At 45.5% G+C, this 14,531-nt stretch overlaps 1 protein-coding gene across 2 annotated transcripts in view; it reads right to left on the bottom strand.

The window, feature by feature from the left end:
- Positions 1 to 14,531, bottom strand: part of LOC137309960 (desmoglein-2-like) — a 68,844-nt gene that overhangs the window by 32,499 nt on the left and 21,814 nt on the right. For both annotated transcript variants that reach the window (XM_067977956.1, XM_067977963.1), the window contains exons 3-7: positions 11,922 to 12,145; positions 7,928 to 8,059; positions 6,772 to 6,927; positions 3,736 to 3,880; positions 2,583 to 2,734 (exon numbers count right to left, since the gene is read on the bottom strand). In XM_067977956.1, coding sequence (XP_067834057.1) covers positions 2,583 to 2,734; positions 3,736 to 3,880; positions 6,772 to 6,927; positions 7,928 to 8,059; positions 11,922 to 12,145 — 809 coding nt within the window. The remainder of the gene's footprint in view (positions 1 to 2,582; positions 2,735 to 3,735; positions 3,881 to 6,771; positions 6,928 to 7,927; positions 8,060 to 11,921; positions 12,146 to 14,531) is intronic.

Genomic DNA, 14,531 nt, shown 5'->3' with positions numbered 1-14,531 from the left:
AGAGGAAGCATCTGATTGGAAGAGTTGAGTACTGATGGAAAGAGTTTGTTGGTATGTGGGTGATGGGGGTGTAGTGTGTGGTGCAGTTGGTGGGAGACACCACTTGACAGTTGACCTCACTCACCTTGACCACTCATGTCAAAGCATTGAACGTCTTCCCGCACTGCATCCATGTTCATGATGCTGTGCGCCTGGCATTGACTTCGTCCCCCTGCCTCCCACTGCCTTCTGAGTATATGTCTGGAGGGCCTCTTGCCCTCCCCCCCAACCAAACCCCCCTCCACGGATATACAATGTCCATCCTTCTGTCCACCTCTTGCTTCAAGGTCTCTAGTGCATCAGCGGAGAATCTTGGTGCACGCACTCTCACAGGCCTGGTACCAACTCAGATCAGCAGATTGGAGGATGTGGGATTTAGTAGTGCGCAACCTTTATTCAAGGTTTTAACATAACTCATCAGTGTGTAAACGTAGGGATGGGACCTGCATCTGTGTTTTACATGTGCGATGTTTCATCTCCGTTCAGACTCCGTGCAGACAGTAGACTGTTATTTTCAGCAAATAACAGGTACCAACTATCTTTAAGTGATTTCTAAGAAACGTCCTCCCTTTAAGAGATTGAGCTCCCTCTGGTGGTGGAAAGTGTGAATTGCATTAATTCCACGTGCAAGGCCTGGAAAGGAACACTGATTGCAGGCAAGTCCTGGGGTGGGTCGAAACTTGTGTCCTGCCTGCGCAGGGGCCATTGAGCGCGGGGTAATAGCGCATCACGCTACCCGCGCCCAAATACGGCCCCTATTGAGATTTTCCGCCATTGAGTCTACAGCACAGAAACAGGCCATTCAGCCCAACTGGTCTATGCCGGCGTTTATGCTCCACACAAGCCTCCTTCTTCCCTTCTTCATCTAATCCTATCAACATCTCCTTCTATTCCTTTCTCCCTTGTGTGTTTATCTAGCTTCCCCTTAAATGTATCTATGTTATTTGCCTCAACCACTCCTTGTGGTAGCGAGTTCCACATTTTAATCACTCTTTGGATAAAGAAGTTTCTCCTGAATTCCCTATTGGATTTATTAGTGACTATCTTATATTTATGATCTCTAGTTTTGGTCGCCCCCACAAGTGGAAATATCTTCTCCACATCTACCCTATCAAACCCTTTCATTATCTTAAGGACCTCTATCAGGTCACCCTTCAGTCTTCTCTTTTCTAGAGAAAAGAGCCCCAAGCCTGTTCAATCTTTCCTGATAGGTCTAACCTCTCAGTTCTGGTATCATCCTTCTGAATCTTTTTTGCACCTTCTCCAGTGCCTCTATATCCTTTCTATAATGTGGAGACCAGAGCTGTTCACAGTACTCCAATCACTCCCCGCCAGGAGTGCGGGATGGTGAATTCACCTTCACTTCTAATAGGATCGCAATGTTTCGGCGTATACACGATTCATTCATAAAACAGTTAAAATGACACATGTTTGTGTTACAAAGATAACTGGAGGGGTTGAAATGGGTATTTGGCGATGGCCTGGAATAGGTGCTCCCGAACTGGCAGCCCGTTACACCCAATGCAATTTTCTTTTCTTTGAATTAATCCCAGCCACAATGTCGACGGGCTGGCATTGTACACTTGTTTTTAAAAAAAAAACAAATACATCCTTTATTTTGGAAAACATGTCGATGATTTCTGACGACATTGAGAGAACTCGGGAGTCTCGATGGAGACACTTTAATAAAGCATGGACAGAGGTGGTTTTTTGGTTTGAATTACTAGCTAGCTCTTCCACCAAGTTCGTATCTACAATGGCCATTACGCAACCAGCGTTCAAGACAAAATAGCCCTGTTACTGTTCCGGGTTTTGTCTTTAGCGCCATCGGCACAGAGCTTTGCATGCTGGGAATTTGGCTTTGCACATCTCCCAGTTCACTTCTTATCCGGGTCGATAGAAAATCATTCGCGTATGGTCTCCAGACACGTGCCCCCAACATTTTGAAGCTCCGAGCTGAAAATGACAATTTATCAGATAAGATTTTAATGTTGTCCTGGGGGGGCAGTTGCGCATAAAAGGGCGGCCCGATTTATTGGGCCGCCCCTCATACCGCCCTCCTGAGGATCGGTCCCATTGGCTCGAATTAAACTCAATTATCGGGTGGGGCCTATAACCGGCGGGAGGCGCAATACCGCCCGAGGCGGATTTCTAATTTTTGTTAGGCAAGGGTATTAAGGGTTACGGAACCAAGGCAGGTAGGTGGAGTTAAGATACAGATCAGCCGTGATCTAACTGAATGGCTCGAGGGGCTGAATGGTCCATTCCTGTTCCTATGTTCCTTACCTTACCATTTCTTGGGTTGTAATGGGACAATTCTATAAGTCCACACTGGCGGTGGGGAACCTTGCCCGCTGTCAGTGAGTATTGAAAATGTGGGCTTACGATGCCAACTGTTCACCATCGATTAATGGTTGTCCCACTGGCAGCAGGAACTTGTAAAACAGGCTCTTTGGTATTAAAATGCTTCATACAGCAACACCATTTGTGAGTTCACTTAAACTGCATTAATGTACTTTAGAAAGTAAATTATTGGCACAAACCTCTCTGTCCAAGGTAGTTCCCATTGTTCTGATTTCTCCGTTAGACTTAGCCACAAACATTTCCTGGTTTCCCTGGGATAGAATTTTGTAGGCAACTGCAGCATTTTCACCTTCATCTGCATCTGTCGCATTTAGTTGTAACACGAAGACACCTGGAATAAATATAATGAAAATTGTACTTGCTCAGGTGAGATCTTTAGGCTGAATGGCGAAAAAAAAAGTTTGTTCCCAGTTTCTCCGATTAAAATGCCTACAACGCACTTGGGGAAATTGGGAAACACCAATAACTTGCATTTATACAACACCTTTAACCTAGTAAAACGTCCCAAGGCGCTTCAAAGAAGCGATTATCAAACAAAATTAGACATTGAGCCACATAAGGAGATATTAGGACAGGTGACCAAAAGCTTGGTCAAAGAGGTAGGTTTTGAGGTGCATCTTAAAGAAAAAGAGGCGGAGAGGTTTAGGGAGGGAATTCCAGAGCTTGGGGCCTAGGCAGCTGAAGGCACGGCCGCCAACGGTGGAGCGAAGAAAATCAGGGTGCACAGGAGGCCAGAATTGGAGAAACGCAGAGACCTCGGAGGGTTGTAGGGGTGGAGGGCTATAAAAGGAAGGGGTAATTGTGCTTCCATTAGTCCCAATAAGGTGAAACAAAAAAAAGGAGAGAGAGGTGGAGATGCGGAGAGGTTTAGGGAGGGCATCCCAAACACCCTATGCAAATAAGGGAGGAACTAAGCAACGTTCTGGTTAAAATTTCCAGGAGATCCGTAAAACCCACCGGAGCTGTATCAAACATTGGACGACGGCAAAAAGAACGGTCACGGAGAGAGACGCACGGAGTCAGCTGAACATCTCCATTTCCGACTCCATTCCCGCCGACCGGTGATTCTAACACCGCTGATTTTTGGTGGCCATTGAGCCTCCCCATCAGACACCAAATCAGGGTCCCATAACGTACACGAGACCCCGATGGCATTTTAACCCGCTCCCGAGGGGGAGCAGCACCTCCATGACCCCACCCACCCCTCCAACCCCGGCCAGGAATAAAGCAAGGTAAGCAAAAAAAAAAGCATTTTTTAATTCCTTATTGGGGTGATGAGATCGTTGAATTGACCTTATATTAATAACTTCGAGAAAAGCACACGGTTCTTACCAATCGCACTCAATTCTTCTACACTGCCTTCAAACACGTGCTGTGTGAAGACTGGAGCATTATCATTTATATCCAGAACTTTAATTACGAGTGATAGAGGCTTCTCTGCTGGTTCACCAGAGGGATATCTGGCTTGACCTGTTAGCTGAAATAGAAGTTAAAAGACTCAGTGAGATAAGAGAGATGAAATTAGTAGATATATATATATGTCCTGGGCCAATATTTATCCCTCAACCAACATCACTAAAACAGATTATCTGGTCATTATCACATTGCTCTTTGTGGGACCTTGCTGCTGCGTTTCCCCATTATAACAGTGACTATACTTCAAAAAAATATAACTGTAAAGCTCTTTGTGACGTCCCAGGGTCATGAAAGGTGTTATATAAATCCAAGTCTTTCTCTCCTTTTGTATGTACACACGCGTAGAGTAGAGCCCTGAGATTCTGCTCTCCTTCACAAATCATCCATAAATTGGACCCAGAGAGATGAGGTTTTGAATCGAGTCAGCCCTTGCAAATCCTGGGCCACACCTGTGGGTTTGCGGGGTTATGGAACCGCTGAACTTACTCTATTGAACAATGGGCTAGGGCCAGAAGGACATGGGGTAGACACTGTGGTTGTGCAAAGCTTAAGGGATCTTGAAGGAATTAATTAGAAGGCACAATCAGTGTTAGTGATTCACATCAGTACTTGGGAGAGGGGGGTTACCAGATTTAGCTTAGAAACCGTCTGTCGGGGCCATGCTAAGAAGGGCTGAAGTGGACTTCGGTCATTGCCAAGAGAGATGAGGGAGTCCGAATGCAGGTCAAACTGTTGGAAATACAGATCTGCTCGTCCTACAGTTCTGCCTTATTACAGTTTCCCTACATTACAACAGTCACTACACTTCAAAAGTGCTTCATTGGCTGTAAAGCGCTTTGAGACATCCTGAGGTCATGAAAGGCGCTATAGAAATGCACGTTCTTTCTTTCTAATGGTTCAGGGCTGCTGGGATGCAAATAAAATGCTCATTTGTGAGATGCAAGACTAAGCTGTGAGGTGTATATTAGTGGTAATTCGGGGAGATCTTTGCAGGGAGTGAGGGCTTAGTCCTGTGTTGGCCCACTGCTCATCTTCTTGTAGGAGGATCCAGCCTCACCATGGGCTTGTGTCTTTACCAAAGCCCTGTACACGAGCACCTGATTTAAGCAGTTGGTGACCAGAAAGCCTGGTACATGACACTGGACTTGGCCGTCTAGAATGTCATGAAAATGAGCGTGTGAGGAGCTGTCCTGTTGTGGCCCTCCCACCACACTTACGGCAGCTGACCATCAATTAGTCGGTGAAGGAACTCCGAGACCTGGGCCTACAGTCACTGGAAGCTGTTACCTGGTTACACTTGAAAAGGAGAAATTTACGGGGCTCTGGGGAAAGAGCAGGGGGGGGAGTGGGCCAAACTGGATAGCTCTTTCAAAGAGCCGGCATGGACATGATGGGCCGAACGGCTTCCTTCTGTGCTGTGTGATTCTATGATTCACGTGCCTGCATTTTGGGTTTCCTTTCATTGCCTATCGTTTCATCGGCGTCTTCGGAGGGTCAGAGAGGAAGTTCCCAGAGTTTTTCCTAAATTGTTTAAGATTTTTTTCTGGTCTTTTTTTTGCTTCTCCCAGGAGATTGTACGGCAGTCGGGAGGTTGTGGGCGGTGTGGGGAGGGGGGAGAAGGTACATGTTGGTTGCACCACTCTGGAATGGAATAGACTTGAAGGGTTAAATTATGAGGACAGGTTGCGTAGACTGGGCTTGTATTCCCTCGAGTATAGAAGTTAAGGGGTGATCTAATTGAGGTGTTTAAGTTGATTAAAGGAATTAATAGGGTGGATAGAGAGAAACTATTCCCTCTGGTGGGGGCGTCACCTTACAATTGGACCTTGGCCGTTCAGGGGTGATGTCAGGAAGCACTTCTTCACACAAAGGGGAGTGGAAATCTGGAACTCTCTCCCCCAAAAAGCTGTTGAGGCTGAGGGTCAATTGAAAATGTCAAAACTGAGATTGATTGATTTTTGTTGAGTAATGGTATTAAGGGATATGGAGCAGAGACAGGTAAATGAAGGTCAGGTACAGATCAGCCATGATCTAACTGAATGGCGGAACGGACTCGAGGGGCTGAATGGCCTACCCCTTATCCTATGTTGATGAACTAGTTGGTCTTTTCCGATCCTCTTTCGTATGTTCATGTTTTCGCAAATCAAATTTGGGATGTCTTGTTGAAGTTGTACAAGACATTAGTAAGGCCACACTTGGAGTACTGTGTACAGTTCTGGTCACCCTATTATAGAAAGGATATTATTAAACTAGAAAGAGTGCAGAAAAGATTTACTAGGATGCTACCGGGACTTGATGGTTTGACTTATAGGGAGAGGTTGGACAGACTGAGACTTTTTTCCCTGGAGAGTAGGAGGTTTAGGGGTGATCTTATAGAAGTCTATAAAATAATGAGGGGCATAGATAAGGTCGATAGTCAAAATCTTTTCCCAAAGGTAGGGGAGTCTATAACGAGGGGGCATAGATTTAAGGTGAGAGGGGAGAGATACAAAAGGGTCCAGAGGGGCAATTTTTTCACTCAAAGGGTGGTGAGTGTCTGGAACGAGCTGCCAGAGGCAGTAGTAGAGGCGGGTACAATTTTGTCTTTTAAAAAGCATTTGGACAGTTACATGGGTAAGATGGGTATAGAGGGATATGGGCCAAGTGCAGGCAATTGGGACTAGCTTAGTGGTATAAACTGGGCGACATGGACATGTTGGGCTGAAGGGCCTGTTTCCATGTTGTAAACTTCTATGATTCTATGATTCTAAATGTAGGGTTACGGCAGGGTAGCGTCAATTTTGTGAGGTGCCTACCCTCCGAACGAGGCTGCCCACCAAATGAGATCGGTGTATTTATCCTTTAAAGTTCATGGTGCAAAATATTTGAAAGGTTTTACAGAAGGACCACGTTTAATCAAGAACAAAATTGTCCCCATAATCCAGCAGTACTTGAAAGTGAACGATAACTTACTACAAACTGTGGGTGTTCTTCACGGTCCACCATTCCTGTGATATTTAATTCTCCAGTGTGTTTATCAATTCTAAACATATTGATTGGCGGATTGTTAGCCCCATATCCTGTAATGGTGTAGGTTATATCCCGATTGACTTCGTGATCTGACTTAATCTAAGAGAGAAGAAATGGTAAAAGACACTTAATAATAATGAACCTGACGACAATAAATTGCATTCTCTAACAGAGGAATTGCATTAACCCTTTTATTTGTCACATGCAGTTCTGCGGACAGTCGCAGTACTTGCAATTGTAGAATCATACAGCACGGAAGGAGACCATTCTGCCCATCGTGCCTGTGCCAGCTGTTTGAAAGAGCTATCCAATTAGCCCCACACCCCCTGCTCTTTCCCTATAGTCCTTCAATTTTTCCCACCCCCCCCCCCCATCAAGTATTTATCTAATTCTCTTTTGAAAGTTACTGTTGAATCTGCTTCCACCGCCCTTTCAGGCAGTGCATTCCAGATCATCACAACTCGCTGCGTAAAAAAATTTCTCCTCATCTCCCCTCTGGTTCTTTTGCCAATTACCTTAAATCTGTGTCCTCTGGTTACCGACCCTTCTGTCAGTGGAAACAGTTTCTCCTTATTTACTCTATGAAAACCCCTCATCATTTTGAGCAGCTCTGTCAAATCTCCCCTTAACCTTCTCTGCTCTAAGGAGAACAACCCCAGCTTCTCCAGTCTTTCCAAGTAACTGAAGTCCCTCATCCCTGGCACCATTCTAGTAAATCTCCGTGGCACCCTCTCTAAGGCCTTAACATCCTTCCTAAAGGTTGGTGCCCAGAACTGGCCACAATACTCCAGCTGAGGCCTAACCAGTGATTTATAAAGGTTTAGCATAACTTCCTTGCCTCTGTGAATCCACATCTTACCATCCTTGATGTTACATGGAGATATTCAACCGTTTTGCTTTCATAAAACAAACCAAAGAATTTCAGTTTTTCTCAATATTTGACTCCAGTTTAAATCTACTTCATCATTTTAACCAAACACAACTCTCACATTTGGGGTAATTCAAGGGTTCTTAAAATGCTCCAATAAATTATTTTTGAAAATGTCATTCGAGTGGCTCATATTTCAATATTGTGAGGCAAAATTTCTACGTTACTTACAACAGCAATCGGATTATTCATTGGTGGTTCATGTTCTCGAACAGAAACTGGAGGAATGATCCACTCTCTCTTCTGTCGTCTTGACTTGCTTACTTTTGGAAAATGGATTACGGGGGGGTTTAATCTGATAACCTGCAGAAGCAACGAAACAAAATGCTTCAGATTTTTGCAGTAAAAGCTGTCACAAAACTTACCAGCACCTACTTTCTGGAAGATTCGTGGGCCGAGCTGAAAAAAATGGCCTGGGTCCAGTGCCTGGTACCTGGAGAGCATTCAGGAATTCACAAGCAAAATGGTTTGATCTAGTGCATTTTATGTATGTTCGTGAAAAAAACTACGATAATCAGTCAGGAACTCTCTCACGTGCAGCTGCTCACAACCTCTCACTCTCTTTAGTCTTAGTCTCTCACACGCACATATTTATAATCAATCTTTCCCCAATGGGAGAGGTGGGATGTCTGTGAGAGACATACACACACTCACTTGCTGAAGGGTGGAGGGGGAGGTGGAGAGAGAGGCAGGGGATGGGTAGACCTGAAGATAAAGAGGAATACAGAGAGAAAGAAATGACAACATACATGGGTGAGGAATGAAAGAGTAACAGGAGAGGATAGAGTGGGAAAGAGAAATCCGAGGAGAGAGGGAATGAAGGAGGCAGAATGAGAGAAAAGAGAGAGGAGCAATGTGAGAGGGTGTGGAGAAGAATGAATCAGGAATAGCGTGAAGGAGAGGGAGAGTGGAGGAAGAGAAAGGAATGAGAGGGAGAATGAGAGACAAAAAAAAAAAAGACAGACAGGCAGGGGAAGGAACACAGCGAGAGGAAGGAGGAAAAGAACGAGGAGCAGAGAGAAATGAATGGAGGGAGGAAAAGCGAAAATTGAAAGACAGAAGAGAGAGAAGGAATAATGAAAAGAAAGAGTGAGAGAAGGAATGAAAAAGGAGACAGAAAGTGGGAATGTAAAACAGAGAGAAAGACAGAGGGAAGGAGGAAGAGAGAGGTGCACAAGTGTGCAAAAGAAGCTTTTCTTTTAATTGTTTTGAGAAATGAGCATGGAAGAATGAGAGGGAGGAGGAATGAGAGGAAGATCGAGAAATAGTGACAGGAAGTGAAATAATAAATATGATTAATAAATGAGAAAGTGGGGAGAGAAATGAGAGAGAGCGAAAGAGAGGGGAAGAATGAGAAAGCAGGGGAGAGAGAGGGGGAAAAATAAAAACGGAAATACAGGGAATGAGACACAGGAGGAGTGGGGATCGAGAGAGGGAGAACAGGGAATGAGATATAGAGGGAATAGAATGGGAGAATGCGATATCAAAGGAGAGAGAAAGAAAGAGAGACAGAAGAATGAGAGAGAGAGAGCGAAAGAGAATGAGAGAAGGAGACACACTGTTAAAGAAATTAGAGAGAAAAATATGAAAGAGAGAGAGAGACTGGGGAATGAGATAGGGTGGAAATGAGAGGCATGGTATGAAAGAAAGGGGAATGACAATGAGGGAGGAGGGATTGAGGAAAAGGAGGATAAAAATGAGAGTTTTTGAGGCCGCTTGCGCATCGCAAATACCAAATGTCGGGCCACTTGTTCAAAGGTTATTCCTGGGTACGGGATTGGATTGAATAATGACCGCTGAGAAACACGGAGTGGGTCAGGCCCGGACGCCCAGGCAGATTGGGCATGGGCCCTCCCACTGCTATATCGGTCAGCATTGGCCCGTTTTATGCTTGAAAAATGGGCGCAAGGCGTAACAAATCCTACCCTCTTATGCCCACATTTATAATGCTACCTGCCTATGTAAACTTGTCACCCAGTAATTACACCTCCCCCTCTAATGGTGGCGCTGTGGCACCTGAGTTTTTGCATAATCCAGCCACTCACTCTGTACTGCAGAGGACCCCATGATGCTCCAACCAACTCTACTTCTCTGCTTCCCAAGTTCCCTTATGTTTTGCTATTTAATTACAAATAATAATCTGAAAGAATTAGAATATAGAAGATTAAGGGTTGCTCTAATTGAGGTGTTTGAGATGATTAAAGGATTTGAGAGGGTAGATAGAGAGAAACTATTTCCTCCGGTGGGGGGAGAACAGAACAAGGGGGCATAACCTTAAAATTAGAACTAGGCCATTCAGGGGTGATGTCAGGAAGCACTTCTTCACACAAAGGGGAGTGGAAATCTGGAACTCTCTCCCCCAAAAAGCTGTTGAGGCTGGGGGTCAATTGAAAATTTCAAAACTGAGATTGATAGATTTTTGTTCGGCAAAGGGTATTAAGGGTTAGGGAACTAGGGTGGGTGGATGGAGTTAAGATACAGATCAGCCATGATCTAATTGAATGGTGGAACAGACTCGGGCGGCTGAATGACCTCCTCCTGTTCGTACGTTCCTATCACATGGAAGTAAGAGCAGAATATTTGACTTTAAAGTGGCATTTCCTGGGGCAAAGGTCAGATAGGATATTGGCCCTTGTATATTTATATTATTAAAAATCTTACTTCTGAGCACGCTGGTCCAATTATCCACCGCCCTCTACCCCACGTAACCCTGGTCTTGACATTGTCTCCTATATGTGTAATATTTATATACACACACACACACAATCATTTTTATATATAAACTATATAAAATTTACCACATCCATCACTCTTGAAAGTATGACACGTGCAAGTTGTGTGTCATATTTGCATCTGATTTGTTCAAATATCACATTCACAAAACAGCAGAAAAACTACAGAATCGTAGAGCACAGAAGGAGGCCATTCGGCCCATCGTGCCTGTGCTGGCTCTTTGAAAGAGCTATCCAATTAGTCCCATTCCCCAGCCTTTTCCCCCTTAGCCCTTCAAATTTTTCCCCTTCAAGTATTTATCCAATTCCCATTTGAAAGTTACTATTGAATCTGTTTCCACCGCCCTTTCAGGCAGCACGTTCCAGATTGTAACAACTCGCTGCGTAAAAAAATTTCTCCTCACTCCCCCCTGGCGTTTTAGCCAATTATCTTAAATCTGTGCCCTCTGGTTACTGACCCTCCTGCCAATGGAAACAGCTTCATAATCTTTAAAAAGTATTTCTAAAGATAAATCAAGCTAACATAAGAACACAAGAAATAGGGGCAGGAGTAGGCCATACGGCCCCTCGAGCCTGCTCCACCATTCAATGAGATCATGGCTGATCTTTGACCTCAACTCCACTTTCCTGCCCGATCCCCATATCCCTTGATTCCCCTAGAATCCAAAAATCTGTCTATCTCAGCCATGAATATACTCAATGCCTCAGCATCCACAGCCCTCTGGCGTAGAGAATTCCAAAGAGTCACAAACCCTCTGAGTAAAGAAATTCCTCCTCATCTCAGTCCTAAATGGCCAACCCTTTATCCTGAGACTATGCCCCCTGGTTCTAGACTCTCCAGCCAGGGGAAACAACCTCTCAGCATCTACCCTGTCAAGCCCTCTCAGAATCTTGTATGTTTCAATGAGATCACCTCTCATTCTTCTAAACTCCAGAGAGTAAAGGCCCTAACAGCAATTAGACTAATTGACAGGGTGGTTTGGACCAATTACACCCCGTGGGATTATTGGAACAGGCCACCTTAAATACAACTCCAGCTTAGTAGCGGAATAATACATTGTGCGTCAAAAAAAACCTACCAAATTAGACTAAAGAAGTGTTGAAAACTACAATGAGTTAAAAGCCGAGTCATTTTTTCTCCTGTTTGCTGCTGAACACAGGAGGAGAACAACTGACACTGCAGTCCATCTACTGGCCCTACATGCAGGTATGAAGGGTCATGGCCATGATAGAAGCCTGGGAGGAAGTGGGAGGCCCACGCTGCATAGGAATGGGGGAATCTGCTCTTCCTGCGTGTAATTACAAGAAAGTTTCCATTTGTATCTGGAGCCGAACATATGAAGAATCATATTTTTAAGCTGCAAAAATAATCAAAACGATTATACCCTATGATCGAAACTCACAAGTAAGTTTTATTGAAAGACGTTCCTTACCTCATTTGGTTTGTTTGCTAAATCGTTTGTTGAAGAGATTAAATGGATGTTCACTTCCCACATCTGATACGTTTTCAGATCCTCTGACAACACTTTGAAGTCATATGTTGTGTCAATGGTTTGAGATTGAGTTGCATACACCGAGCCATTGAAATGGATTCCAAAATGGTTATCATTGGTACTTAACTCAATGTGTTCTCCCATGTTGCAGTCATAAAATTGCACTGGAATTTAAAAAAAATATTATATATAGATGTACTAGGCTCTTTACCAAAACAGTGGCAATAAAATACTTCCCTGGAGCGGAGAAACTACACCATGTTCTCCGCAGCCTTCAACATGTCATCGATGACGACGAACACCTCGCTAAGGCCATCCCCACGCCTCCACTACTCGCCTTTAAACAGCCACCCAACCTCAAACAGACCATCGTTCGCAGCAAATTACCCAGTTTTCAGCAGAACAGCGTCCACGACACCACACAACCCTGCCACGGCAACCTCTGCAAGACATGCCAGATCATCGACACGGATACCACCATCACACGAGAGGACACCACCCACCAGGTACATGGTTCATACTCCTGTGACTCGGCCAACGTTGTCTACCTCATACGTTGCAGGAAAGGATGCCCCGGAGCATGGTACATTGGCGAGACCATGCAGACACTGCGACAACGGATGAACGGACACCGCGCAACAATCGCCAGACAGGAGGGTTCCCTCCCAGTCGGGGAACACTTTAGCAGTCAAGGACATTCAGCCACCGATCTTCGGGTAAGCGTTCTCCAAGGCGGCCTTCGAGACACACGACAACGCAAAATCGTCGAGCAGAAGTTGATAGCCAAGTTCCACACCCATGAGGACGGCCTCAACCGGGATCTTGGGTTCATGTCACGCTACACGTAACCCCACCAGCAAAAAGGGGAAAAAAATTATGTTTTTTAATATTCTCTCTCTCTCTCTCTGCCATTTTGGGTTTCTTTCTGCCTGTCTGTATAATTGACACAATGTATATCCAGTGTACTGGGACGTGCTGTTCTCCGTGACTGGCCTGTTTGAATAACAACGACACCTTTTGATTGGTGTGATGCTGTCCCAGCCTAGTATAAGATATGCGATTTGAGAACCTTTTCACTCATTCATCTGACGAAGGGGATAATCTCCGAAAGCTTGTGATTTTAAAATAAATTTGTTGGACTATAACCTGGTGTTGTAAGATTCCTTGCAATAAAATAACACATACTTCAAATAGATACATTGCCCATGAAAATTCACATGCTATTTTTAAAATGATTTGTTCTTAGGATGTTGGCGACATTGGCAAGGCAGGATTTATTGTCCATCTCTAGTTACACTGAGGGCATTAAGAGTTAATCACAATGGGCTCAATTTCAAAAGTGAAAAATGTGTGGTTTGGGGGCGGGAGCATTGAAAATTGCCACAATTTCAGACCCGCCTCCATCCCGCCCATTTCCGTTTATTACTGAGGCAGGAAGAGGGGCAGGCGACCAACCCACTCCAAGGAGGCGGGTCGGGCCTTAAAACTTTTCAAGGAGGCTACGGGCCTCCATTTTTCTAGACTTTCCGATTTCAACCCCGGGGGGGCTGGGATTCCCGGGCTTGCTGTTTTACACCTTGTGAAAGGAGGCGAGAAGGCCCGAGACTAACAGGTAGGTGCCTAGAAAGGCACAGCTTGTGGGCCTAGAGGAGCAGGAGTGCTTCCCCCAGGCTCAACAAGCCTACCTGCACCGCCCCCCCCAACGATTGCGGATACCCGACACCCGATCGCAGACCCCCCCCCCCCACCGATTGCGGACCTCCAATCCTCCCCCCGACCCTGATCTTCCCGCCTAACTCCGATCCTCCGACCCTCGACCCTGATCCTCCCCCGACCCTCCCCTCCCCCCCCACTCCGATCCCGATCCCCTCCCACACTCTGATCCCCCAACCCCCGATCCTCCCCCTCAACAATTGCGGACCCCCGCGATGACCCCCAATCCAGACACCAACCCCTCCCCGTGACTGACCCCGGATCCCTCCCCCCATGACTCATGACCCCGTGCCAACCTATGCCCACCCGTCCATCTGTGCCCCCGCGCCCATCCATACGAACAAAGACTTACCTGAAGACGTCCTCTCCCTGGCTGCTCTCCCGTCCGCGACTGAGACCAGCCTGTCAATCAGGCCGGTCAGTCAGACAAGAAACCAACAAAAAAAATAAAAGACGTCCTTATGTCAAAATCACAAGGACGTCTGGGAAACCCATACTATTTTAAAATTGAGCCCATTGTGTGGGACTGGAGTCACACGTAGGCCAGGTAAGGGTGAGGGTAGCTGGTCCCTTCCCTGAAGGACATTAGTGAACCAGTTGATCTTTTACAGTCATTTTATATGTGTCAGCCCACAAATTTAATGAATTCCTAGACTTACATAGAAATTACAACACAAAAACAGACTAGTTAGCTCAATCAGTTCATGTTCATAGGGAGGGAATTCCAGAGCTTAGGGCCTAGGCAGCTGAAGGCACGGCCACCAATGGAGGGGCAATTAAAATCAGGGATGCGCAAGAGGCCAGAACTGGGGGAACGCAGAGATCTCGGAGGGTTGT

This window comes from Heptranchias perlo, chromosome 3, assembly GCF_035084215.1.
Source record: "Heptranchias perlo isolate sHepPer1 chromosome 3, sHepPer1.hap1, whole genome shotgun sequence".
Taxonomy (NCBI): Eukaryota; Metazoa; Chordata; class Chondrichthyes; order Hexanchiformes; family Hexanchidae; genus Heptranchias; species Heptranchias perlo.
The sequence above is the reverse complement of the archived record's forward strand: the minus strand, read 5'-3'. Positions and strand labels throughout refer to the sequence as shown.